This window comes from Chiloscyllium plagiosum, unplaced genomic scaffold (genome assembly GCF_037043375.1).
Source record: "Chiloscyllium plagiosum isolate Xiang-an unplaced genomic scaffold, Cpla_swu_hap1 HiC_scaffold_25, whole genome shotgun sequence".
In the NCBI taxonomy this organism is placed as follows: Eukaryota; Metazoa; Chordata; class Chondrichthyes; order Orectolobiformes; family Hemiscylliidae; genus Chiloscyllium; species Chiloscyllium plagiosum.
This window is the reverse complement of record NW_028270163.1, coordinates 40,948,597-40,973,528: the sequence shown is the minus strand read 5'-3', so window position 1 is coordinate 40,973,528 and position 24,932 is coordinate 40,948,597. Positions and strand designations below refer to the sequence as shown.

General features: G+C 41.5%; 1 protein-coding gene across 2 annotated transcripts in view; it reads right to left on the bottom strand.

Annotated features, from left to right (window-relative positions):
• The window catches only part of LOC122562201 (E3 ubiquitin-protein ligase rnf213-alpha-like), a 156,764-nt gene that overhangs the window by 58,122 nt on the left and 73,710 nt on the right, over positions 1 to 24,932 (bottom strand). For both annotated transcript variants that reach the window (XM_043714879.2, XM_043714880.2), the window contains 10 exons: positions 24,621 to 24,811; positions 23,484 to 23,639; positions 18,991 to 22,524; positions 14,333 to 14,469; positions 12,771 to 12,869; positions 9,031 to 9,152; positions 8,246 to 8,368; positions 6,225 to 6,271; positions 2,340 to 2,493; positions 951 to 1,086 (listed from right to left, as the gene is read on the bottom strand). In XM_043714879.2, coding sequence (XP_043570814.2) covers positions 951 to 1,086; positions 2,340 to 2,493; positions 6,225 to 6,271; positions 8,246 to 8,368; positions 9,031 to 9,152; positions 12,771 to 12,869; positions 14,333 to 14,469; positions 18,991 to 22,524; positions 23,484 to 23,639; positions 24,621 to 24,811 — 4,699 coding nt within the window. The remainder of the gene's footprint in view (positions 1 to 950; positions 1,087 to 2,339; positions 2,494 to 6,224; positions 6,272 to 8,245; positions 8,369 to 9,030; positions 9,153 to 12,770; positions 12,870 to 14,332; positions 14,470 to 18,990; positions 22,525 to 23,483; positions 23,640 to 24,620; positions 24,812 to 24,932) is intronic.

Below are 24,932 nucleotides of genomic sequence, written 5' to 3'. Positions count from 1 at the left end.
TGGCTCTGCAGCACTGCTCTCTCCTACCCATCCAGCAATTTGAATTTCAGCATAGTCCCTCCACTCATCCCCTTCACCCACCAGCATCTGTGCTGGGTAAAGGCCATCACATCCCTAGTCTATTCGAATGACTCTCTTGTTCAGTGGTGGTAACCATCAAGACTCAGTGGCTCTAGACAGGAACATTTGAGTTTGTAAATGTAAATAAAGATTGAGCACAAACATTTGGATAACATTAGGTTATCTTCAGTAATGTGACTTATAGGTGTTCACTGCCTCAGCAATGAAACGCCACGATTGAGACAAATAGGGAATTACAAGGGGAAAGGAATACTAATCTATACTAACAGGAATATAGTAAGTCTACTTGGAAGACAATCCCCCATCAATTAACCAGTCTATCCTTCAGCTCACTGCGCTGAAGACTAAAAAAGTGGGAATAAAAACCAAAAGAATTGTGGATACTGGAAATTGGAAACAAAAACAGAAACTGCTGGAAAGGCTCAGCAGGTCTGGCAGCATCTGTGGAGAGAAATCAGATGTAATGTTGCGGGTCCAGCTCTGAGGAAAGGTCACTCGACCGGAAACGTTAAATCTGATTCCTCTCCACAGGTGCTGCCAGACCTGCTGAGCTTTTCCAGAAGTTTCTGTTGTTGTTACTAAAGGGTGTCACTGCCATTCTCTTTAAAGGCATCTCAAAGATACCATCTTCCAGTAAATGTTCTGTTTCACATGAACAAGGGGCAGTTAACAGAAAAAAAATCACTGGTGGTGCACCGATTATTTTCTTAGCAATAAGAGTTGGCACAGACCCTGAGTGAATGTGAAGATGAATCACAGGTCAGGCTGCTGCATTCTGGTCCAGGGGTACAGGTTCTGAATGTAATCCACTATCACCTACAGCAGAAGGTCCACCAATATTGTGAACCCCACACAGCTCAGCAAGCTACCTGAATGTGCCACCCTCCTGCAGAGCGCTGATTTTCTTAGCCTCATTGCACATCCATTCCTTTGGATTTAGTGATATCTCCTCCTGTTCTTGCAGCTGTAGTGTCAGTCTCTCTGCTACCGTCCTCAAAAATTGTGCTGTTTAAAACACAAACACAGACAATTACCACACGGCTTTAATATCAAAGTATTGATGTGGACAAAATCAGCCTTGGTGCAAAAGCACTTTAAAATTGTGCAATGCAGTAAATATTAACTCTGCCACAGCCAAACTCACATCAATCCAAATGTGTTTGTCAACGATAATGAAAAAGGAGCAGCATATGATCCGATCAGTAACAAATGACACATAAAATAGTGTTGCATCAGCAGAAGGCGTTTGCTCAATGGTGGAAAAGTAAATTTTAAGGCCCAATCTGTGAAGCACCTTGCAACATTTCATTATGCTAATTGTGCTACAGAAAGACAAACTGTGCTGCAAGAGATGCCTGCAGGTGACACCATGCTCTGCTAGGTCCTTCCTCGTTTATGTTTTCTGCCACCAACCCTTCTTGTAAAACTAGTCCGCGGGGTTTACTTGTATCAAATGGTTAGGATCAAACACAAATATGGCTTCAGCAGAAGAGTTACTTGACTTAACAAGAAATTGTTTGTTACATTATAGAAAGCTAACAGATTACATTGGCTTAAGACTGAATAACTAACTGCATTGATACTGGGTATACAGTTATCACCCCTCAGATAGTATGTGAGTCTATGCTGCATGGTTATAGACTGTAGAACTGACTAACAACTAAAAACAAACTGAATCACTGGCCAGCTTCTCCCAGAGCCAGTTATTTACATCCAAAGCTTCCAAATTAACCCGCCAAACCAACTGTGTGATGCAGCAAATTACACATTCCTCTCTGTGGGAATGTTCAGATTAGTCACTGAGCAGAGGGGGAATGTAATTATCCTTCTTCAAGGCTGGAGTGAAAAATAGCTCACAGAACAACACACCAACCTGACATGAAATGGACACCAACCCTTCAAGTTAGTGATAATGCTGAGTCCTTTAGCAATGACAATTCTTTACAAATGCTCACAGACATAACCAACAAGATTGTGACTTACCATTCTTCCATTATATTATTCAGCAGCAGTTGCACATTATTAAATAAAGATGCATTACAATGATCACCAGTTATGCTTGTGCAGTGTAAACTGAGCTGGACTTTCCACGACAGGGAGATTCCATGAAGTTAACTGGACTGAACATCCCATTTACATGATACACGTTCCATGTCAATGTGAGACTGAAACTGTCTGGCACCGGTATTAAAGTTACAGCGGCAATTTGAACTAGCAAAATGCAAGCTTTTTCAATAACACATAGTGTCCAGGCTCACCCTCACACTCCCCTTCTTCTCTCAGGAGATCCAGGAGGACCTGAACACGGTCAGTATTTCGACTGGATCCATCGTCCCCATCACGTATTTTACTCACTGCACTCTGTGTGCAGCTTTGTAACAGGAATGTTGTGTTGAGAATGCTTGGTTTTGCCTGTTGACAAACAATTACAAAAGAAAAAGTAAATTCCAGAAGAAACAGAGAAGGAATAGCTTGCATTTCTGTCACACTTTGCAAACCCTCAGCACCTTCAATATGCTTTACTTTCTGAAATGGAGTGGAGGCAAACATGATTGTCAATCTGAGCAGAGCATAAAGTCTCCAACATCCCAGAGGAGCGCTCTTTCATTAGAAAGAGAGAGACAGGGAGAGAGGTGACTGGTCACCAGGCCTCAGGCAAGGGGGAGGAAGAGAATCCCTCAGGATAACCTAAGCCGGTGCAGGAATTGAACCCACACTGTTGGCATCACCTTACATCGCAAACTAACTGTCCATCCAACTACAAAGGGGATGGTCAGGTCACACAAACAACGGAATGGTTTAATGATGTGGTTTGAAGTGTAAATATTATCGAGTACTTCAGAGACTTTCCTCCACGGCTATCAACATGTGACAAAATTAAAAATCACATAACACCAGGTTATAGTCCAAACAGGTTTACTTGGAAGCACTAGGTTTCTGAGCACTGCTCCTTCATCAGGTAGCTGTGGAACAGGATCGTAAGACACAGAATTTATAGCAAAAGATTACAGTGTCATGCAACTGAAATGATATATTGAACAAACCTAGATTGTTGTTAAGTCTTTCATATTTTATAATGGGTTCCAGGTTTTGGTTCACTAACATGTAAATGCCAGAACTTCTTTGAAGTCACATTCTCAACATATCTTACGGATTTATTAAAAAAAAGGGTCCTCTCAGCTCAGACAATGCATTAAAGGTGAGAGGTTAGAGACTGTCTGTATCTCAATCTTGAGTCAGACTAGTTCTATTTCCAAAGTAGGAATTTTTAAAATATTGCATGGATTGACTGCCCGTAGATTGTGTGCTTTTTGAGCAAAGTCAAATGTATCTGCAAATATAATTCTGCAAATGAAAATTTACCCCATAGACTTATATGTGTGTGTGCATGCATGAGACAGACTTCGGGATACCCAACAATGCAGAATGGCCAAGCAAAGGCTGGTGGCCATGAGGATGGTCTCAACTGGGACACTGGATTCATGTCTCAGTAAAAGTGACCCCAGTCCACTACATTCACACACACACACACTCACACCCCACACTCACATCCATGCACACACCCTCTCACAGGCTGATATTCCATCACACTCACATATACACTTTACCAAGCTTTCACACACGCAAACACGCACTCTCTGATATGCACAATCACACTCTCTTTCTCTCTCATGCACACACACACACACATATAAGTCTATGGGGAGAATTTTCATTTGCAGAATTATATTTGCAGATATATACGACTTTACTCAACAAGTGCACAATCTTCAGGCAGTCAATCTATGTAATATTTTGTAAACTCCTACTTTGGAAATAGAACCAGTCTGACTCAAAATTGAGATACAGACACACTCTAACCTCACAGCTTTAAAGCATTGTCTGAGCTGAGATTTCACATATTTTTTAAGTTATCTTGAGAATATGACGTAAAAGAAGTTCTGGGATTTACCTATTAATGAACTAAAACCTGCAACCCATTCTAACAGAAGAAAGACTTAACAGCAATCCAGGATTGTTTAATATATAATTTCAGTTGCATGACACTGTAATTTTTTGCGATACATTCTGTGTCTTATGATCCTGTTCCACAACTACTGATGAAGGAGCAGTGCTTCCAAATAAACCTGTTGGACTATAACCTGGTGTTCTTTGTCCACCTCAGTCCAACACCGGCTCCTCCACATAATGGGTGGTAAGACCTGATTGTTTCTATCTCGAGAGGCTTCGATTTAACAGCTCAGTTGAAACGCAGTGCCTCAGACAAAGCAGCATTCTTTCCTTGCTACACGCTGAGGTGTCACCCTTGATGAGATGCTCACTCACTAAAGTGGCACTTAAGCCCAGAATGTTCTGAACCAGAGGCTGGGAGATCGTGAGGACTGCAGATGCTGGAGATTCAGAGTCGAGAGTGTGGTGCTGGATAAAGCACAGCCAGTCTGGCAGCATCCGAGGAGCAGGAGAGTCGATGTATTGGGCATAAGCCCTTCATCAGGAATGAGGAGGGGGAAGGGGAATGAGAGATAAATGGGTGGGGGTCGGGGTGCGGCTGGGGGAAAGGTAGCTGGGTATATTACACTGAGCCACATCTGACCCAATGAGTAAGGGCCACTTGCTTGAGGATTCGCACTCAGCCAAAGTCAGCAACATAGAGGAAAGTGGATTGTGACAGTGAATTGTTGTCACTGCTCCTTGCATCTGTTTGCAACAAGTATCTAGAAAAACCCAAATAAACAAGATTTCTCAGGAATCAAAACCTGAGGATAGGATTTTAGTGAGCCATGGAGATCAATTGATTTGCAGCATTAGAGGGACTGAATTATGTCTGGAAACTTAAGTGGCATTGGTATGCTTGCCTTTATTAGTCAGTGCATTGAGTATAGGAGTTGGGAGGTCATGCTGCAGTTGTACAAGACATTGGTCAGACCACTTTTGGAATCTTGCATCCAATTCTAGTCTCCCTGCTATAGCAAAAATGTTTTTAAACCTGAAAGGTTTCAGAATAGATTTACAAGAATATTGCCAGGTTGGAGGGTTTTAGCTATAGGGAGAGGCTGAATAGGCTGGGACTGTTTTTATTGGAGTGTCAGGGGCTGAGGGGTGACCTTACAGAGGTTTATAAAATCATGAGGGGCACAGATAGGGTAAATAGACACGATCTTTTTTCCAGGTAGGGGAATACAGAACTAGAGGGCATAGGTTTAAGGTGAGAAGGGAAAGATTGAAAGGGGCAACTTTTTCACGCAGAGGGTGGTGCATGTATGGAATGAGTACCAGAGGAAGTGGTGAAAGCTGCTACAATTACAGCATTTAAAAAGCATCTGGATGGGTAGACGAATAGGAAAGGTTTAGAGGGATATGGGCCAAATGCAGGTAAATGGGACTACAGTAATTTAGGATATCAGGTTGGCATGGATAAGTTAGACCGAAGGGTCTGTTTCAGTGCTGTACAACTCTGTCAGTCAATGGTGTGGGAAAATCCTTCAGTTTGATTTTATGAAAGTGGTGGTAATTATCTCCAAGCGCCCTATGTTATGATCCCATAGGGTCTGGGATTGCCAGAGGTTGAGTGAAACAAATGAGCAAGTGCTTATTACACATTAATTGAGGGTAACTGGTGAGTACTCGTTTATATAGAGAACAAGTGATATAATAAAAGCAAAATACTGCTGGAAATTTGAAATAAAGAACAGAATGCACTGGAGAAGTTCACCAGGTCTGGCAGCATCAATGAAGAAAGAAAGAGTTGAACATATCGAGCCCGATATGACTCTTTTTCAGAATAGCTAAGTTATACCAGACTCGAAATATTGTATTCACTCTTTTTCTCTCTCCACAGACGCTGCCAGACCCGCTGAGTTTCTCCAACATGTTCAGCCTTTATTTCAAGTAATCAGTGCTGTTGGATTTGGAGGAGAAAATATTGGAATGAAACATTTTAACAGAGAAGCATTTACCATTATTCAACCTCTGATGTTGAACATTATGGATGGTTTATGATGGTACAATTTCACAAGTAACATCCAACTTCAAACGATGCACCATTACAATGGCTGTAAACAGTTCCTTTTTTAATTCATGTTTGGTTAATAACATTGAAGAAACATTTCTGCAGTACGAAAATTTCATAAGTTAGTTTATACCTTGACTTTTCCATCACCTTCTCGATCTGTGTTCTGCTCATCAAATTCTAAAGGAAAAAGCAGAGATTTGTAGAGTCTAGATACTGCAGAATTTACAGTGCCCAATGGTCATACGCTCAGAATGAATACGACACATTTTTGGTCTTTGTATTTTAAATGAACACTTCGTAGATGAAAGGTACCAATTACGGTTCTGGTCTGAATTATCTGACAACGGCAACTAATGGATCCATTTGAACTGTCGCACCTCTGTTATCTGCCACCAGAGGTCACTAATACACTTTTTAAAAACTATCTCTACTATCTGTGAGGAAGGGTCACCTGACCAAAAATGTTAACTCTGATTTCTCTCCACTGATGCTGCCAGACCCACTGAGTTTTCCCAGAAATTTCTATTTTTGTCCCTGATTTACAGTTCCTTCAGGCTTTTATGCATTATCTTTGGGTTCAGAATTAAACACTGCAGTACTTTTATTACATCAATTTAAGTTACTGTGACATCCTTAATGTAGTAAAATGACCCAAAGTAGATGAATACATTATCTCCCAGGGCAGAAATTTTAATATCTATCGCTTTGCAAAACAGCTCTGCACTGTTCATCAGAATGATCCCAATCTCTCAGTTGCTTGCCATTTCAATAAACCACCAGCTCCAGGGCTAACATTTCCGTCTGAGCCTGCAACGGTGTTCCATCCAAACTCAAAGCAAACTGGAAGAATAACCCTCATTTTCAGCTCAGATACTTTATAGCCTCTAGGATTCAGTACTAAATCCCATAACTTCACATGATATCTGTTCTCTATTTCCCTCACATTAACGTTCTTCCTCCACGCCCCACATCCATTGGTCCCATGACTGTTTATCCTCTACTCTTCTCCCACACGGAGGGGACCCATTTTCTCCTTGTCACACTGTAATTTAGTGATGAAGGGCTTTTGCCAGAAACGTCGATTTTCCTGCTCCTAGGATGCTGCCTGACCTGCTGTGCTTTTCCAACACCACACTCTTGACTCTAATCTCCAGATCTGCAGTACTCACTTGCGCCACACTGTAATTTACACTGTTTCACATCTCTAATTCTCTCCCACCACAATTAGCAATCCCTTTGTCTTTTGCACTGGGCCTCGACACCATCTGTTCCCCTCAATACTCCTCTTTCAAAAACACAAAACACTGTTTTCCAACCCCTTTAGGTACTGAGGAAAAGGTTATACTATCTGACACAGATGCTGCCAGCCCTGCTGAGTTTCTTCTGCATTCTCTGTGTTTATTAATAATTACCAGTTTCATCAAAGATCTGTTCTGTGTCTCACACTGCAATTTACCTGCATTTTCCCAACAGTCTAATAGGAAGCACAGGCCTCACTCTCTCTTAAAGTTGCAGTATGTCTTTGTGATGTGTTGATAGCTTTGAAGGGGAGAGATGGCCCGGGATGGAATCATTTCCTTCACATCAAAATGTTCTTTTGAAGCTGTATACATTGTGTGATCTCTCACACAGGTAACATGCAGTATACTTTTAACAGACATAGTCATGATATCATCACCAAACCATAGCATGTGATCTGATGGTATATAACATCTTGGACTCCATGATACTTGGGCCACTTCAAGCATGACACACTGATAGATGTGTGCTATTGTTTGTAATTGTGCAGCTTAGTATTTCCCCAAGCATTGACGTGTCTATAATTGAAATATATCCACGTTATCGGGAGCTGCAATAAATGTCTGTCCAATCTTTGAGAACAACATTACCTATATCTTATTCTTATGTTATGAAAGCTAACAAAAGTGTTGCATCATCAGGTACAAACATTTTTAATTCTGCATGAATTACAGAAGCTAAAAAACCAATGACTGTGCCTCAAAATGACAGCAAACAGAGAGGAACTTACATTTGCAAATTGCTACAGCTTTACTCTGAGCATCTCAACACATTATTACTTTATAACATGCTCCTTGTTACAACAATGCAAGAAACATAATTCAACTCAGACTGACATAAGCAATAAATTACCTGTTGGTGCACCCAAAGCCTTCACAAACAGTCCACTGATAGTCGTGTTATAGAAAGCAGATAAATCGGAGGTCATCTCCTCTGATTCGGTCATATCATCAATGTGGACGGAAAGCCATTGACCTGCACAGTAATCAAGATACACATCAAAACTGAAGAGTGTTGCCACAACAATAAACACCAATTTATATGCTCTCTTTGCTTATGCTGACTGCCTTGCTATGTATTTTCAGCCAATTGGTTTTAAGAAGAGGGACTTTACCAGAAAGTTGGCCTGATACTTCACACGTGGTCACAAACAGGATGGTGCCTCTCCTCCAATAGCATCTTTGATCCACTCCCCTGAGGTACAAGTAGATCTGCCCTCATTGGTCAGCTCCTATATTCATACTGCAGCAACAGAATGTTACTGCTACGTAAAGATTTATGTGCAAATATTAAATTCTTTAAAAAAAAATTCACAGGCTTCAGGCATCAGCATTTATTAACCCATCTTTAATTATCCAGAGGGCAATTAAGAGTCAACCATATCACTGTGGGTCTACAGTCACATGTAGGCCAGACCAGGTGAGAATGGCAGGTTTCCTTCTCTAAAGGACAGCAGTGAAGCAGTTGGTTTTTTGATGACAACAACAGTGTTTACATGACACACATATGTAGCTTGTTCCTGTGCCACATCTTTCTTTACTTGCTGCATCAAATATGACATATAAATCCTGCCAGTTTGCACCAAACATGGCTACTGTGCCAATGCTAAACAGCGCCATCTTTCCTGTTCAACATACCTCCTTGAAATCCAATATATTTTGTTCGGCCTGCAATTCGAGAGAGCTTTGTGATAAAATACACAAAACAGTTTGATTTGGATGTAGGGCTCATCAGATTCATTTCATTCATTGTACAGTATCTGGAAATTAAAATATAAGACCTCAGTATTAGACTTTAAAAACAAGATCATGCCATCTTACTAACACTGACAAGCGACACTGGGGATTGGTGAAAACTTTCCACTGGTTGGACTCATACCTGGCACAAAGGAAGATGGCTCCGTCCACAACAGAAGCTCAGTAGCAGCTGTCTTTGTTGGTGGTAAGTCATCTCAACTCCAAGACATATCTTCAGATAGTGAAGCAGTCCATGAACAAATCCAGCAAGACTTGGACAATGTTAAGATTTGGCTGATAATTGGCAAAAACACTCATGTCGTACATGTGCCAAGCAATGGCCATCTTCAAGAAGAGGGCATCAAGCTAAAACCACTTGACAATCAATGATGTTACCATTGTCGCTGAAGCCTCCACCATCAACATTCTGGGATTACCATTGATTGCAAACTGAGCTGGACCAGTCATGTAAATACAGAATAAATACTGACCGACAGCATCTAACAATCTGCTGCAAGTAATTTATCCCTCGACTCTTCAAAGTCTATTCACTTGCTACAAGATAAAATTTTGACAAGATGCCCCCAAATCACCTGGATGAGTGCAGCTCCAACAACATTCAAGAAGCTTGACAACATTCAGAACTAAGCAACCCACTTGATTGATACCACATCCACCAAAAAAACCATTCTGTCCATAACAGAAGCTCAGTAGCTGCAGTTTGTACCATCAATCAGATGTACTGCAGAAATTCACCAAGACTTCTTAGACAGTACCTTCCAAACCCAGGGCCACTTCCATCTGGTGTATAATGGCAGCAGAAGCATGGGTACACCATCACCTGTAAGCTTCCCTCCAAACCATTCACCATCCTGACTTGGGAATGTATCATTAAGTCAAAATCCTGAAATTCTTTCCTGAAGGATATTGGACTTCAATGCTTCAACAAGGCAGCTGACCACCCCCTGCTGAGACAGTGATTTTCTATCATTCAGCACATAGAGGTTACAAAACCATAAGCTCTTACTGTATCATTTTACAATGCAATCCTCTGAATGCATTCGGAAAAGGTGATTTCTAAATTGATTATTCCTAAGTATTCACTTATTGTGAAAAATAATGTCAAATGACCAGGAGTCTGCATTGAGCATCTCAAAGAGCAAAAATAAAAATAATCTCAGGGGAAACCACCTCAAGAAACATTCAATTTTGAGATAGCTGATGGCATCCCATTCCTGTTTGACAATTTCTAAATTGAAGCACTGACCTAGGGGTGGTTGAAACTCATTAACCAATGATACACAAGGGATAAGCATATATTATTGTAAAGCAAAACTCCAGAGTTTCTAAAAGTCACTGTTAAATCAACCAACCTCTTAAAAATGAAGAATTATTTACAGGACAAAATCAGGCCAGTTCACTCAACAAATCCATAATTATGCTGCACTTAAGCCTCCACCAAATCCTATTTATTAAAGGGCATCAATTTGTTTTTATTTATTCAGTTGTGGGACTTGGGCGTCACTGGCTGGCCAGCATTGATAGCCCATCCCTATTTGCCCTTGAGAAGGTGGTGGTAAGCTGCCTTCTTGAAACGCTGCAGTCCACTTGCTGTGGGTGGTCCCACAATGCCGGTAAGGAGGAAATTTCAGGATTTTGATCCAACGACTGTGAAGGAATGGCGTTATATTTCCAAGTCTGGGTGGTGAGTGGCTTGGAGAGGAACTTGCAGGTGATGGTGTTCCCAAGTACCTGCTGCCCTTGTCCTTCGTGGAAGTGGTCATGGTTTTGGAAGGTGCTGCTAAGGATCTTCGGTGAATTTCTGTAGTCCATCTTGTACACACTACTGAGCACTGGTGGTGGAGGGATTGAATGTTTGTAGATGTGGTGCCAATCAAGCGGGTTGCTTTGTCCTGGATGGTGTCAGATTTCTTGAGTGTTGTTGGAGCTGCACCCACCCAGGCAAGTGGGGAGTATTTCATTACACTCCTGATTTGTGCCTTGTAGATGGTGGATAGAATTTGGCGTGTCAGGAAGTGAGTTACTCACGACAGTATGCCTAGTCTCTGACCTGCTCTTGTAGCCACTTTGTTTATGTGATGAGTCCAGTTAAGTTTCTGGTCAATGATAACCCCAAGGATGTTGACAGTGGGGGATTTAGTAATGATAATACCATTGAATATCAAGGAACAGCGGTTCGAGTGTCTCTTATTGGTGATGGTCATTGTCTGGCATTTGTGTGGCATGAATGTTACTTGCCACTTGTCAGCCCAAACCTGGATATTGTCCAGATCTTGTTGCATTTGAGCACGGACTGCTTCAGTATCTGGGGGGTCGGGACCACTGTGCAATCATCGGCGAACATCCCCACTTCTGACCTTATGACAGAGGGAAGGTCATTGATGAAGCAGCTGAAGATTATTGCATCTAGGACACTACCCCGAGGGACTCCTGCAGAAATGTCCTGGAGATAAGATGACTGGCCCTCCATAACCACAACCATCTTCCTTTTTGCCAGCTATGTGTCTAACCGGTGGAGTGTTTGCCCCCGATAACCCATTGATTCCAGTTTTGCCAAGGCCCCATGATGCCATACTCAGTCAAATGTGGCCTTGATGTCAAGGGCTATCACTCTCACCTCACCTCTGGAATTCGGCTCTTTTGTCCGTGTTTGAACCAAGGCATATATGGAATATATGCATTCAGCATATATTTCCTTTTATTACTATCCACATCAAGTGTTTATCTAGTTTCCCTGGAATGCTATTCACCTCAGCTTTGTGGTTGTGAGATGCACAACCTAGCCTCTTTGCTAGTAAAGGCTTTTAACCCAAAGTTGTATTTATTAATCACTAACTTTATATCTATGGCCCTTGGTTCTGGTCTTGTCTGCAAGTACATCTTAAACCCTAATAAATAATTTCCCAATGTTAAAATATCTTCAGCAGGTCAATCCTTTTCTAGAGAAAAGTGGTCCAGCCTGTTCAATCTTTCTGGATTGTATAACCTCTTGGTTTCAATGTGTCCAGTCACACCAGGACTCCTTCTGGAGCAGTGTGAACCCTGGAGAAACTCAACAAGTCTGACAGCATGTGTGGAGAGAAAGTGAGAACTGAAGACAGCTGGGGAAGGGTGGAATTAATGCTGGTGACAGGGTGGAGAACAGAGTACATGGAATAGCGCCCAGAGAAAGAGAGAGAGAGGGTGTGTGTGAGAGAGAGAGAGTGATAGTCAAGAAAGAGAGTGAGTGTGTGTGAGTGTGAGTGTGTGAGTGTGAGAGTGTGAGTGTGAGTGAGAGAGAGAGAATGGATGGGTGGGATGGTGTGTCTCTTTCGGCTTATCATCAGTAATCCATTTGTTTTTCCTATCCCCTTTTCCTCCCTTTCTCTTTGCCTGAGCACCGTCTCCATTTACTCTATTCTCCCCCACTACTCCACTCTGTCATTAGCGTACTTTCCAGCTTTCTCCAGCTATCTTCAGTTCTGATGAAGGATTTGAAACGTTAACTGTGTTTTCTCTATAAAGATACTGCCAGACCTGCTGATTTTCTCCAGCGTTCTAAGTTTTGGTTTCAGATCTCCAGCATGCAGAATGCGAACGCCTTGTTGTTCCTACCTGATGGTGAAACCATTTGTACTTACTTGGCAGAAGCAATCAGCTCTGAACTTTGGGAAGACTCTTCGGTGTCCATCTGTATCAGCAACACTCGAGTGCCAGTGTTCATGTTTTGAAACGATTCTCTGTGGGTATAAGAAGATGAACACATTTTCGATTTGGAACGCACAATGAGGATGTCGCTTTGTGTTATTTTTGAATGATTTGGTAAGAACATATCGTTTACTAGATAAGCAAATGTTGACATTTTCTGAATTGCACTGGGTCAATTTTCACCCATTTCTGGACCTGTCGATGAAAATAAAGACCTCAGTAATCCAGCAGGCTTGGATCTGAGTCGTTGTTGAAGGGAGATCACATATTCGGGTCATCATGGGTATTTAAACCATTCCTTTCCCTCCTCCCATCCCTCATCTACTAACCAGAGACACTGACTCATACAAAGGCATTTTCCTTTGTGCAAACTTCTGATCGAGTCATAGAGTCATACAGCATGGAAACAAACCCTTCAGTCCAACTTGTCTATGCTGACCAGAGAACCCAATCTGACCTAGTATCATTTGCCAGCATTTGGCCCATATTCCTCTAAACTCTTCCTATTCATATACCCATCCAGATTCCTTTTAAACATTGTAATTCTACCCACCTCCACCACTTCCTCTGAAAGCTTATTCTATACAAAATTACCCCTCAGGTCATTTTGAAATCTTCCACTCTCATCTGAAACCCATGCCCTCTAGTTATGGACTCCTGTACCCCAGGAAAAAGACCTTGCTATTCACCCTATCCATGCCTGTTTGATTTTATAAACGTCCAGAAGGTCACCCCTGAGTTTAAAATATTCCGGGGAAAGAAAGCCCTAACCTATTCAGTCTCCCTCTATAGCTGAAACCCTCCAGTCCTGGCAACACCCTTGTAAATCTTTGCTGCATGGTCTCAGGTTTAACACCATCCTTTCTATAGAAGATAACCTTCCAGGGGCCATTCAACCATGGGATTGTTGCACTTGTACAGGTCAGGTGACCACTCTTTCTGTCTATCTTCTTGAACCAGTCTTGCAGCTTGGTTTGTATACTGATAACTCCGTAAGTTGTCTCAGGGCAGTGACTTGACAGAAATTCTGGGATTTCCATATTAATCAATCAAAACCTGCATCTCCATTCTCACTGATTAAAGATTTAAGAGCCATCTTAGGCATGTTCAATTCATTCACATGAGTTTTCTGAAGCTTTCACCTTTTCCTTATAAATTCTGCGTCTAAGGTCTTCCTCTCTCACTAACACCTGATGAAGGAGCAGCGCTCCAAAGTCTAGTGTTTTCAAATAATCCTATAACCTGGTGACATGCGATCTTTGACCTTGTCTAACCCAGTCCAACACCAGCAACACCACATTATGTTTAACATATGTTAGTCTTTGATGCGTTTCTCTCGTACCATGTATATGGACAACAACCTCTTGACGGTGCAGGACCAGAAGAGTATCAGAAGATTATGGAGATGCAACCCAGATCTGGGATTTGATTGTAGCTTTACATTATTGAACACTGTTGCAGTAATCTACAATTGTGCAAACCAAGGACGACTGACCTTATCTTTTTACAGAAGGAATATTCTGTATCAAACTGGTGCAGGAACAGAAGAAAAAATTCCTCGACATTGTTACCAAGTTCCTTGACCAGTACCTTGACGTCTGTCTTGGTGAGAAGCCTGGAAAATGTGGTTACCTGGAACAGTAGTATTTTATAGTCAGTGTGACAGTATCCAACCACAACCTTTTCAATGCTCAACGTTCAGCTTGAGTTCAGGCTGTTCACTCTGTGTCTGATTTTACTGTGAAAATTGCATTTGATATGAATCAGGAAGGGAATGGTGGCAGGAAGCCAATAAATTGGTCAGTCATAGAGTCCCCACAATGCAGAAAGAGGCCATTTGGCCCACTGAGTCTGTACTGGCCCTCCACAGAGCATCCCACCCAGATCCAGACCCCCTGTAACCTCATATTTACCATGGCTAATCTACCTAGCTTGCACATCCCTGGTGTGGTCAGGTGGCCAGCTTACAGAAATGCTTACAAGATCAAAGTTAAAAGTCACACAACACTAGATTAAAGCCCAACAGGTTTATTTGGAAGTACAAGCTATCGAAGCGCTGCTCCTTCGTCAGGTAGCTATAACCTGGTTGGAGTATAACCTGGTGTTGTGTGTCTTTGAACTCTGTCCATCTCAGTCCAAGACTGGCACCTCCACATCATGGCTACAAGATTGTTGAAGAGCTATGATCAAGCACACTGGGCATTTTGGTCAAACTAGTTTAAATTCTGACTTAGTTAAACTGCAACCAGGACAAGTTGTGAGCTGTAGTTTCCTATGCTGGCACCACTACTAAGTTATATTGAGAAGGGAATGTCATTGTTTATGGCTTGCTGTAAACATTTGGGTGGAAGAGTGTGGCGCTGGAAAAGCACAGCCAGTCAGACAGCATCCGAGGAGCAGAGAGTTGACATTTCGAGCATAAGCTCTTCATCAGAAATGACGGAGGGGGGAAACATTTGGGAGTTGTTTCCTAGGAAACTCTGTTGGCTGGGATCAAACAATGTGATCAGGCTTTGATCAATTCATTGGCTGAGTGCCAGAGATCTTTCTGGAAATTGAGCACACTTTCAGATAAGCTAACAGAACAAAGGAATTTTTTGAGAAGAATCCATATTTGAGAAGCATGTACCCTGAAGAAATCTTCAGAAAAGACAGAGAACTATGAGGTAAGATCTACATGGAGAACAAAGTTGGCCAATTCGCTCAAATCAAGGTAGTACTGGATTCAAGCCAAACTAACAGAGTTAATGAAAGTGTTAGGGCTAAATGTGAATTAATTTAAAGATAAAGTGAAGCTAAATGAAATCAGCTAAAGTTGAAGTTATGTTAGATGAAGTGAGAAATAAATGTTGCAACAAATGTATGTTTTATATTGTATATTGGTACTTAAAGAGTTAAAGAAGGGTTTATTTAATTCAGTCCTGAGTCAGTTCCCTGCCTTTTGTCTTTCACACAAGGAGAACACCTGAGTAAAATGGTTGCGAACTCCTTTTCCAGCAAGTTAGCATGGCCAATCTAACCTAACCTAACCTGCACATCTTTGGACTGTGGGAGGAAACTGGAGCAACCAGAAAATACCCACACAGACACGTGGAGAATATGCTAACTCCACACAATCAGTCACCCAAAGCTGGAATCAAACCAGTTCCCTAGTGCTGTGAGGCTGCAGTGCTAACCACTGAGCTACCATAAATAGAAAATGCCATCACATTTATACTGAATGAAAGACGGCCTTAATGAAAGACAAAAGATTTTCAGGGGCTGGACAGAGTAGACGTGGGCAAGTTGTTTCCCTTGGTAGAAGAGTCTCAGACCAGAGAGCATCATCTCAGAATCTCCAGTCACCCTTTTAAGACAGAGAGGAGGAGAAATTTCTTCTGTCAGAGGATAGTGAATCTCTGGAATTCTTTACCGGAGAGGGCTATTGAACCTGGGTCAGCCAGTATATTCAAGGCTGACATAGACAGCTTTTTAATTAGAAAAAGATTCAAGGGTTTTGGCAAAAAGGTAGGAAAGGGAAGTGAGGATTAAACCTGTTCTTAAGAAGGGAAAGGTTAACTCTGCTGTTACACCTGAAACGCCGACTTCTGCTCCTCCTGATGCTGCCTGGCTTGCTGTGTTCTTCCAGCTTCCTGCCTGTCTACTCTGGATTCCAAAATCTGGAGTTTTTTTGTCTCCAGATGCTGCCAGACCTGCTGAGGTTTTCCAGCAATGTCTGTTTTTGTTTCAGATTTCCAGCATCCGCAATTCTTTGGGATTTCTTTGAAGATTAATCGGATCAGCTTTGATCTGCTCGTAAAAGGGGCAAGAATAACAGCATAGATTTAAAGTGATCTGCAAAAGAAGCAAGAGTGAAGTGAGGAAAAATGTTGTCAGTCAGTGAGGCATATGGCAGTATGGTAGAGGCAGGTTCAAAAGGCATTCAAAAGGGCTGTGGATGATGACTTGGACAGAAATAGTGTACAAGGGTGTGGGGGAAAAAGCAGGAGGTTAGCATTAGGTAATGGTGCTCACTTAGTGAGCCTGTGTAGGCCCGATAGACTCCTTCTGCACTCTAACATTTTTGTGATCTCAATTAATGACTGAGCAGTCTTGATGGGCTGAATGGCCTACTCTTGTTTGTATGTCTTATTGGCTCTTTCCTTTCACCACTGATTTCTCATAAATGAGTTATTAAGGCACATCATGTTGTGGCCATACGAGATGCTGATGAGGCCACATTTAGAATACTGCAGAAAATTCTGGTCACCCTGCTACAGGAAAGATGTTGCTAATCTAGAAAGGATGCAGAAAACTTTTACAAGGTTGCTGCTGGAACTGGAGGGTTTGAGTTATAAGGAGAACAGGATAGGCTGAGACCTTTTTTCTTTGGAGCATTGGAGGCTGAGGGGTGACCTCATAGAGGTGTATAAAATCATGAGGGGCAGAGATAAGGTGAATAGGCAAGGTTTTGTTTCCCCGAGGGTCAGGAGTCCAAAACTAGAGGGCTTAGATTTAAGGTGAGAGGGGAAAGATTTAAAAAGAGACCTGAGGAGCAATGTTTTCACACAGAGGATGGTGCAAGTGTAGAATGAACTGTCAGAGGTGTTACAGGCAGGTTTGATTACAACATTTAAAAGACATTTGGACAAGGACATGAATAGGAAAGATTTACAGGGATATGGGCCCAACAAAGGCAAATGGGACAAGTTCAGTTTATGAAACCTGGCTGACATGGACGTGTTGGACCGAAGAGTCATACCGCATGGAGACCAAAATTTAAGCACTTGTTAACACAGATAGGCATTTACGCAGGAGGTAGTGTCAGGCCTGGTTAAAACAATAGAGGGGATTCAGTCTACATGGCTTCAAAACTTCCAACATTTCTTTCTCAAATTTTGTCCTGAAAATCTTCAGTCTTTTTGTTTTCCCTGACTGGAAACAGTTTATGTTTATTCCTTCACATTAGTGAGCGAACATAAAGAGTCACAGTGTCATGAAGAGCCATCTTTCACAATGAAACAGGCAATAATTACAGTTTGGTGAAATTGACCTGTATTAATACCAAAGGTCAGTTAAATCAGTTGGCTGGATAGCTGGTTTGCAATGCAGAGTGATACCAATGACATAGGTTCACCTCCTGAACCAGCTGAGGTTACCATGAAGGACTTTCCTTTCAACCTGTCTTCTTGCCTGAGGCATTGTGACCATTGGGTTAAACCTACCACTAGGTTAGCCCAACAAGAGAGCAGACAATGGGGACTTTACCATTACCTGTATATTTAAAGGTGTACAAACTGAAGGTATAAATCAAATCCAATCAATTTGGATACATGCTTTGGCTATCCAGCTTAAGTTTTTGAATTTTATTACCAAAATATAAAAGAAAATCCCTAAAAACAAATGATGATTGGTAGCTGAAGTCATAATGATGTGTTCAGTCCAGCTACTTCCCACCTTCCAACACAACACCCCATTTGGAGGAATCCTCCTGAACATGATTAGATTAGATGCCCAAAGGTGTGGAAACAGGCCCTTCGGCCCAACCAGTCCACACCGACCCTCCGAAGAGTAACCCAGACAGACCCATTTCCCTCTGACTAATGCACCTAGCACTGTGGGCAATTTAGCTTGGCCAATTCACCTGACCTACACATCTTTGGACTGTGAGAGGAAACCCACACAGACACGGGGAGAATGTGCAAACTCCACACAGACAGTCGTCTGAGGCTGGAGTCGAACCTGGGAACCAGGTGCTGTGAGGCAGTAGTGCTATCCACTGAGCCACCATGCATGATTGACTAGCAAGACCCTTTGGATTAAGGGATGCGAAACTATGGAAGTCACAATAAAGTTCATTGTGACAAACAAAGGGCAGATTTTGAAGCACCGCAGAGATAGGCCCATGCGAAACAGGTTCAGGACAAGCCAGAACCTCCGCACAGCCAAACAAAGCCCTAATGCACTTCTGGGAGACACAAATGTGTTTCCCTTCCACAGACCAAGTTGTATCAAGTAATCACCTTAAACTCAACAAATGATGCGGCAATCATTTGACTTAGGGCTTCATGCTTATTCAATAAATCATGATAGTTAAGATCCCATAATTGGATTTCAATTTTTTTTACACTATTAGAGTCACAATATTAAATGTGTGCATTTCAACATTATTACCTCGACAAAATTGTGCCGTCGTGTTTCTGTGTTTCCAAGATGGTGATGAATATAATTACTCAGTGACCTATGGCATTGTTGAACAAAGTATTCTTCCCATTGCTCCTTGACTTCCTGATCCGCTAGCTTTGAATGTTTTAAACGAACCACGGCATCTGGAGTTACGCAGTTTAGAAGAAGCTTTTTTGCTGATTTAAGTATAATTCGAGGATCTTCAAAGATATCACTGTTTGTCAGGTCTGCAGTATCCAGAACTTGTAGTAGGACACTGGCACATGCATCAGTATGGAATCCAATGATCACTTCTGAAGGGTTTAGCATTAATCCATATTGTTGTCCATCATGACTCATTTTCACTGACACAAACTCCTTGACCCATAGCTCCAACTGTCTGTTGATACTTTTCTGCTGTTGGTTGAGTACAGTACTCATGTCCAGGCTATGTTTTTCAAGTCTATTGACCAAAGGAATGGGAAACTGCTCATAGACAACATCCCTGTCTTCAATAACAATGAGTCGAAACTGTCTGTCCACTCTGCATTTGACACGATGTGTTCCTAAGCCCAGGTCCACATATTGGTATTCCCCAAGATTCACGTAGTACTGATTTAAGGCATCATAAAGGCTCTCATACAGGTTCTTCAAATTCAGAAGGATTACTGTCCTCCCAGTCTCCATGCAGGTCTTCACTCGATTTACATTTCTGCAAATTTGTGTATACTCCTGATCTTTTGGAAAACTGGACCCGAATATAATCTCAGGCTTGTCATCCAGATTAAGAAAAACATGCTGCAGGACAATCTGAAGGGCAACATAATTCTTGGTAAGAAGCAGTAGATAACGACACTCTCCATCACTAGAGTCTGCTCTGATATTTTTCTTCACCATCTCCAGTGTGCTTATTTGAGGAAGAGATTCTAAATTAGGCAGAAAAATTTCAAGTGGATTAAAGTCATCTTTACCACTGAAATTCCGAAAGATGGTGTCAGCCAACTGTTGCTCTGTTGGATCACTCTTTGTCTCCTTCGCTGTGATAAAAACCATCTTTACAAGGCTGTAGTAGTCACGGAGTCCAAAAAACTGCCCGTCTTCATTTTTACAAACTTCTAGATAGGCTTTCGCAAAGGTGGGAAAGAGATGTCGCACCTTTTGTAGTAAAGCAGGGTCAGATGAACATATTCCTTTGGCTGTCTCAATGAGCTCGTCCTCACATGGATCCAATCGAGAAACAAAAATCCCACGGTTCATTTTGGCAGGATCCAAGGCCCAGTTTGAAATTCCGATGAAGCCTACTTTCTTGTGAGGGACTGGATTGTCGTCATCAATGCAACCATCTTCCAACAATGGGTGAAGAGTTTTCAAAGGCATCTGTGGTGAGTCTTCAGCCAAGCCGATTTCATCTAAGACCACCACGGAAACATACTCATCCAGGTTTTTGCCCTGCTGAAAACGTGCGCATTGTTTGAACGTGTTGATGATCCCATCTGCTGTTGAGTGGGGGCTACATTGAAAAGACACCATGTGGACCTGTTTCAGCTTCTTGAACAGCTCACAGTGAGCAGATTGTCCCTGCATCGCATCTAACACAACTGTTTTTGCTAAGGACTTTGAACTGCCAGGTTTACCAACAAGGAATAGTGGGATCCTCAGTTCAATGCAAATGACCATTAAGAAAACGTTCTCATTTAAGGCCTCATTTTTAGCTATTGTTTCCCGCGTGTTTATGTTTTTCATGAAAACATTTTGGCAGTGGACAATTTGATCATGGATTTTACTCACTGAATTATAAGGCTCAGGGAAAAATTTGCATATAGTTTCTAAATACTCTGCCTTGCACGACAGGGAAGGATAGTAACAGACTCCTAGTACTGACATCAGAGCCTGTAACATATTTGTATTTGGACTTGGGTAGTCAAATAGACTTTCTCTGTGTTCATAAAACCACACCAGGACTTTCATGCATCGTTCCACATCTCGCAAGCTCACAAAGCTGCACTCATCTTTCTTTTGCCTCATGAATGTCTGTGAGGCTGCTAGAACTTGCATTATGATTTCTGCATGCAGAAAAGGAAGTTTATGGTTTCGGATGTATCTCCGCACGATCTGGTTCGTGTAAGCCAACTCAGCTTTGTCACTCAGCTGACCAAAGTCCCATACAAGTGGGATCATACTTGGCGGTAGTGGCTGCACCCTGTAAACTAGCTGCCTCAGAGGTATTTTCCCCAGCTTATCTTCAGTCTCTTCAACTTTAACTCGATATCCCAACCCAGCCATTTCCAGACGTTTGATCATAGTTTCCGAATGTCTTCTGTAGGGATTGCAAGCTGCAATTATTTTTAAACCAGTGTTGCTTTTCATTGCTTTACCTTGAACTGTTTTATCACAGAGGACTTCTTTAATGGCATGGATAGCTTCCGTGGTGTTGGCTTCATCAAAGAACAGGACCGTCTCCAAGCCATACTTGGCCTTGTTGACTCGGGCAAGCTTCTCTGCTTCTCCAATTTTTGCATAGATCATCTCAGCTGTTGTGCCTCCATGTACCTTAACCAGTTTCAAAGTTTCTGTCTTATGCTTCCCTTTCTGGAGGTCACAAAGAAACCTAATCAGTCTTGTCTTCCCACAGCCAGTCTCCCCCATGATGATGACAGGAATTTCACATCTAAAGCGCATGTGGATGGCCAACATTTTCATCATGTTGTCTGCAGTTAGTTCATAAGTCTCATCCGGATCTATTGCTTTTTCAACCCCAAGTACAAGGCAAAGCTTTCGGATTTTCTCTTCTCTGGGAAGATTATCAATATCTTCATTGAACCGTATTCTCTGCATGCTAAGCCCATTTACAAGCTGTGGAGACATGACGCTCCCTTTCAGAACCTCGCCAGTCCGATGATCCACAGCATCAACTCGCTTTCCAACGCTTCTTAAATGAAAACCAAGGAAAGTCATGGACAAGTGATCAGCATTGAAAAAGATGTACGGGTGAGGGTTGTTTTCCCATCTTTTCCGGATCAAGAACGGAAGCAGGTCTTCCTCTGCTTGGAAAGGTGAGAAAGCGGGGCTTTCATCCGAAATGTTCATAGCGGGCGTTGCAAAGTCTTGAGCCATGAGGATCATGAACTCAACAATGAAGTTTTTAAAACCAATCAGGGTATCTCCCACAAACAAAGGTTTACAAAACACTGACTGCTCACAGTTTTTTAGCTGAAGGTTCAGAAACCAAGAAAAGTTTCTCAACTCTGCCCAGGAAGGATCCCTTAGTCCACAGTATTGTAGGAGTAAAGTTAGGCATCCAGCTGGATTTCCTTCAACACTATACTTCTGATATGAGAATGCATCAATGTCCTTATGCACACTGAACCTATGGAGATATTGGTAGGGTCTCTGATAGGCTTCACTGACAAATATATCTTCATCCATCAATGGATCTAAAATATTAAGGTGGGTGCCTTGGCGCTTTTTTAGTTCAAGCTGACGAACTTCTCTTGGTGGTCTGCAGTGAATAGTGGGTAGGATACCTAGAAGTCCCACGCTTGCCTGCATAAAGAAAAAAACAAGATTTGAACAAAGTATTACTTAAAGAGAGGATTTATTTTCCTTACAGTTGCATCCTTTGTATTACAAAAAGAAGCTTTTCTAGTTGTTAGTGTAGACAAAATAACAATCACAGAACCGGATGAAAGCAGGTGGAAGGAGTTTAGTCAAACCTGAAGATTTGCTATAAAAAGATCATTTCTGTGAATTTCACTCACTGTAAAGTGGTGGTTTTAGGGAATAGATGAGATTGATGTACAAATATACATTTTGATGTATATTTTATGATCTTTTAATCTGCATTCTATTTTTAGGTAGTTTGGTTTCTTTTATTCATCTCCCTTTTGTTTTATTTTTACTTTTTTTAATGCAATAAACTCCTATTTTATTGTTAAAGGAAATTTGCATCCTTGTGCACTATTTTTCAGTGAATGATCATCACAATAATTAAAAGTATTCCAATCTGACAAAGCCAACTTTCAGTCAGAGGTATGTCTTCTGCAATAGTAATGTTACTTGGAATCATTCCGCTTGATCATTCAGAATTACATTTTGGAAAAAGTTATTGTTCAGTTACATCAGCTTAGGTTTCATTTCTTTTTATTTATAATAATCCAATCTTTGTGTTGGTTTCTTTCGATAAGAGTGTAATTAATTCAGGTACAGGTCTTGTATAATTTGAAAATGTTTGAACTGATGGCCAGTTACAAGTCACCAGAAGAACAATGTGTTAAGTATTGCAACAGAAAACATTTAAAATTGCGCTGTCTCACCATTATATGGAGCTTTCAATTGGCATATTTAGATGTACATGCTTAATATGCTCAAATACATTATTTGTACACAAGTATAAACCCATTGCAAATAAGTATCTACCGTATAACATGCACATCAAGGATAGAAATTGCGTGTGTTAAACCTTAAGAGATATCACTCTTTGAAAGTACTGTAGTATAAATAACCTGCTGAGCTGATTGTTTATAAAGGAACTCATTGACATCCAGATGTTCCACAATATACAGATGAGTCATGCTGCGTTTCCAGATCCTTCCCCGACTGTCCTTCAGGAATCCTAGAATTAGGATCTTGAAAAGGAATTCTTCCAATCTTTTCCTTACCTTACAAAAAGAAAAGAGTTGTGAAGATTAACATAAGCAATGGCACAAAACAAAGCCGAGTTCTGGATAAGATCAACTTCATATTTTGAAAGAACAACTGGCTCTTTAAAAATACCTGATATTTTTCAGAAAGAGAGTAATGTTTATGCAATGCTTCTGCTATGGAAAACACCCTGTGTATACAGCCTGTACCATCTTCCATCTTTACAGATTAAAATAAAAGTGAAAATGCTGGAATCCAAGGTAGTCAAGCAGGAGGCTGGAAGAACACAGCGAGCCAGCCAGCATCAGGAGGTGGAGAAGTCGATGTTTCGGATGTAACCCTTCTTCAGCACGTCGACAAATCCACCTCCTGATGCTGCCTGGCTTGCTGCATTCTTTCAGCCACCTGCTTGTCTACCTCATCTTCCATCTTTGACAGAGAGCAATGGAAATTGGTGGACAACCAGAAGTCCCCAGATGTTGACCTTACATGAATGTTTCTTGTAAAACTTTAAGCATAGGAGGCTAGCCTATTAAGTATCTGAGAAATCACATTTTCTCACTCTTGGACTGAACGGACATCAGACAGCAGGAGTTGGTTGCAGATATAGAATCTGACAGAAAACGTTGGCTCAAAAAAATTTGATTAAGATGGCCAAGATTAGAAAGCAGCTGATCAATTTTGTAAAAAGGGCAGTCTTCCATAGGTTTTAGAGATGTAGAAAGGTTTTACAGAACAGGTACAAATTTCATTTTCAGGGAGAAAAGTACCTGCTAAAAACTGACCTCATTTTTGTCAGGAATGAGGCACTAATTTTAAGTTAGTTCACCCAGGTGGAAAGTGGGTGCTGGTTAAGTCAGGGTAGCAGTTAAAAAAGAAAATGCAAGCCAATTACCCATTCCAAACTTGGTTTGGCCTGTGCATACCCAGCTTTGTCTCCTCAGAGCCCCACACCCACCCCATTTACATCATGGCCATGAATGTTGATGATGACTTACAGGCGATACGTCAATATGGAATATCATTGGCTGTCGAAGATCGTAGGGATCGGAAGAAGCGTGCAGCATTTGGACAATCCGATTTTCATCAACTGTAGGTTCAATTAATCGAATTCTCTTCAGGGCACTGCATTTTCTAACACTGCGCTGTAAAAGCTTCTCATTTAACCGTTCGATGTAGAGTGACTTTCCTGTTAAGAAACAAATCTCAAAATTAGTTAGACAGCTGTCACTGGGGTTCCTGCTGGTCTGAAATTCTGTTCAAAAGTGGAAAGTTTATTAATCTGATGCCATGATGACCCATGAGGTTTA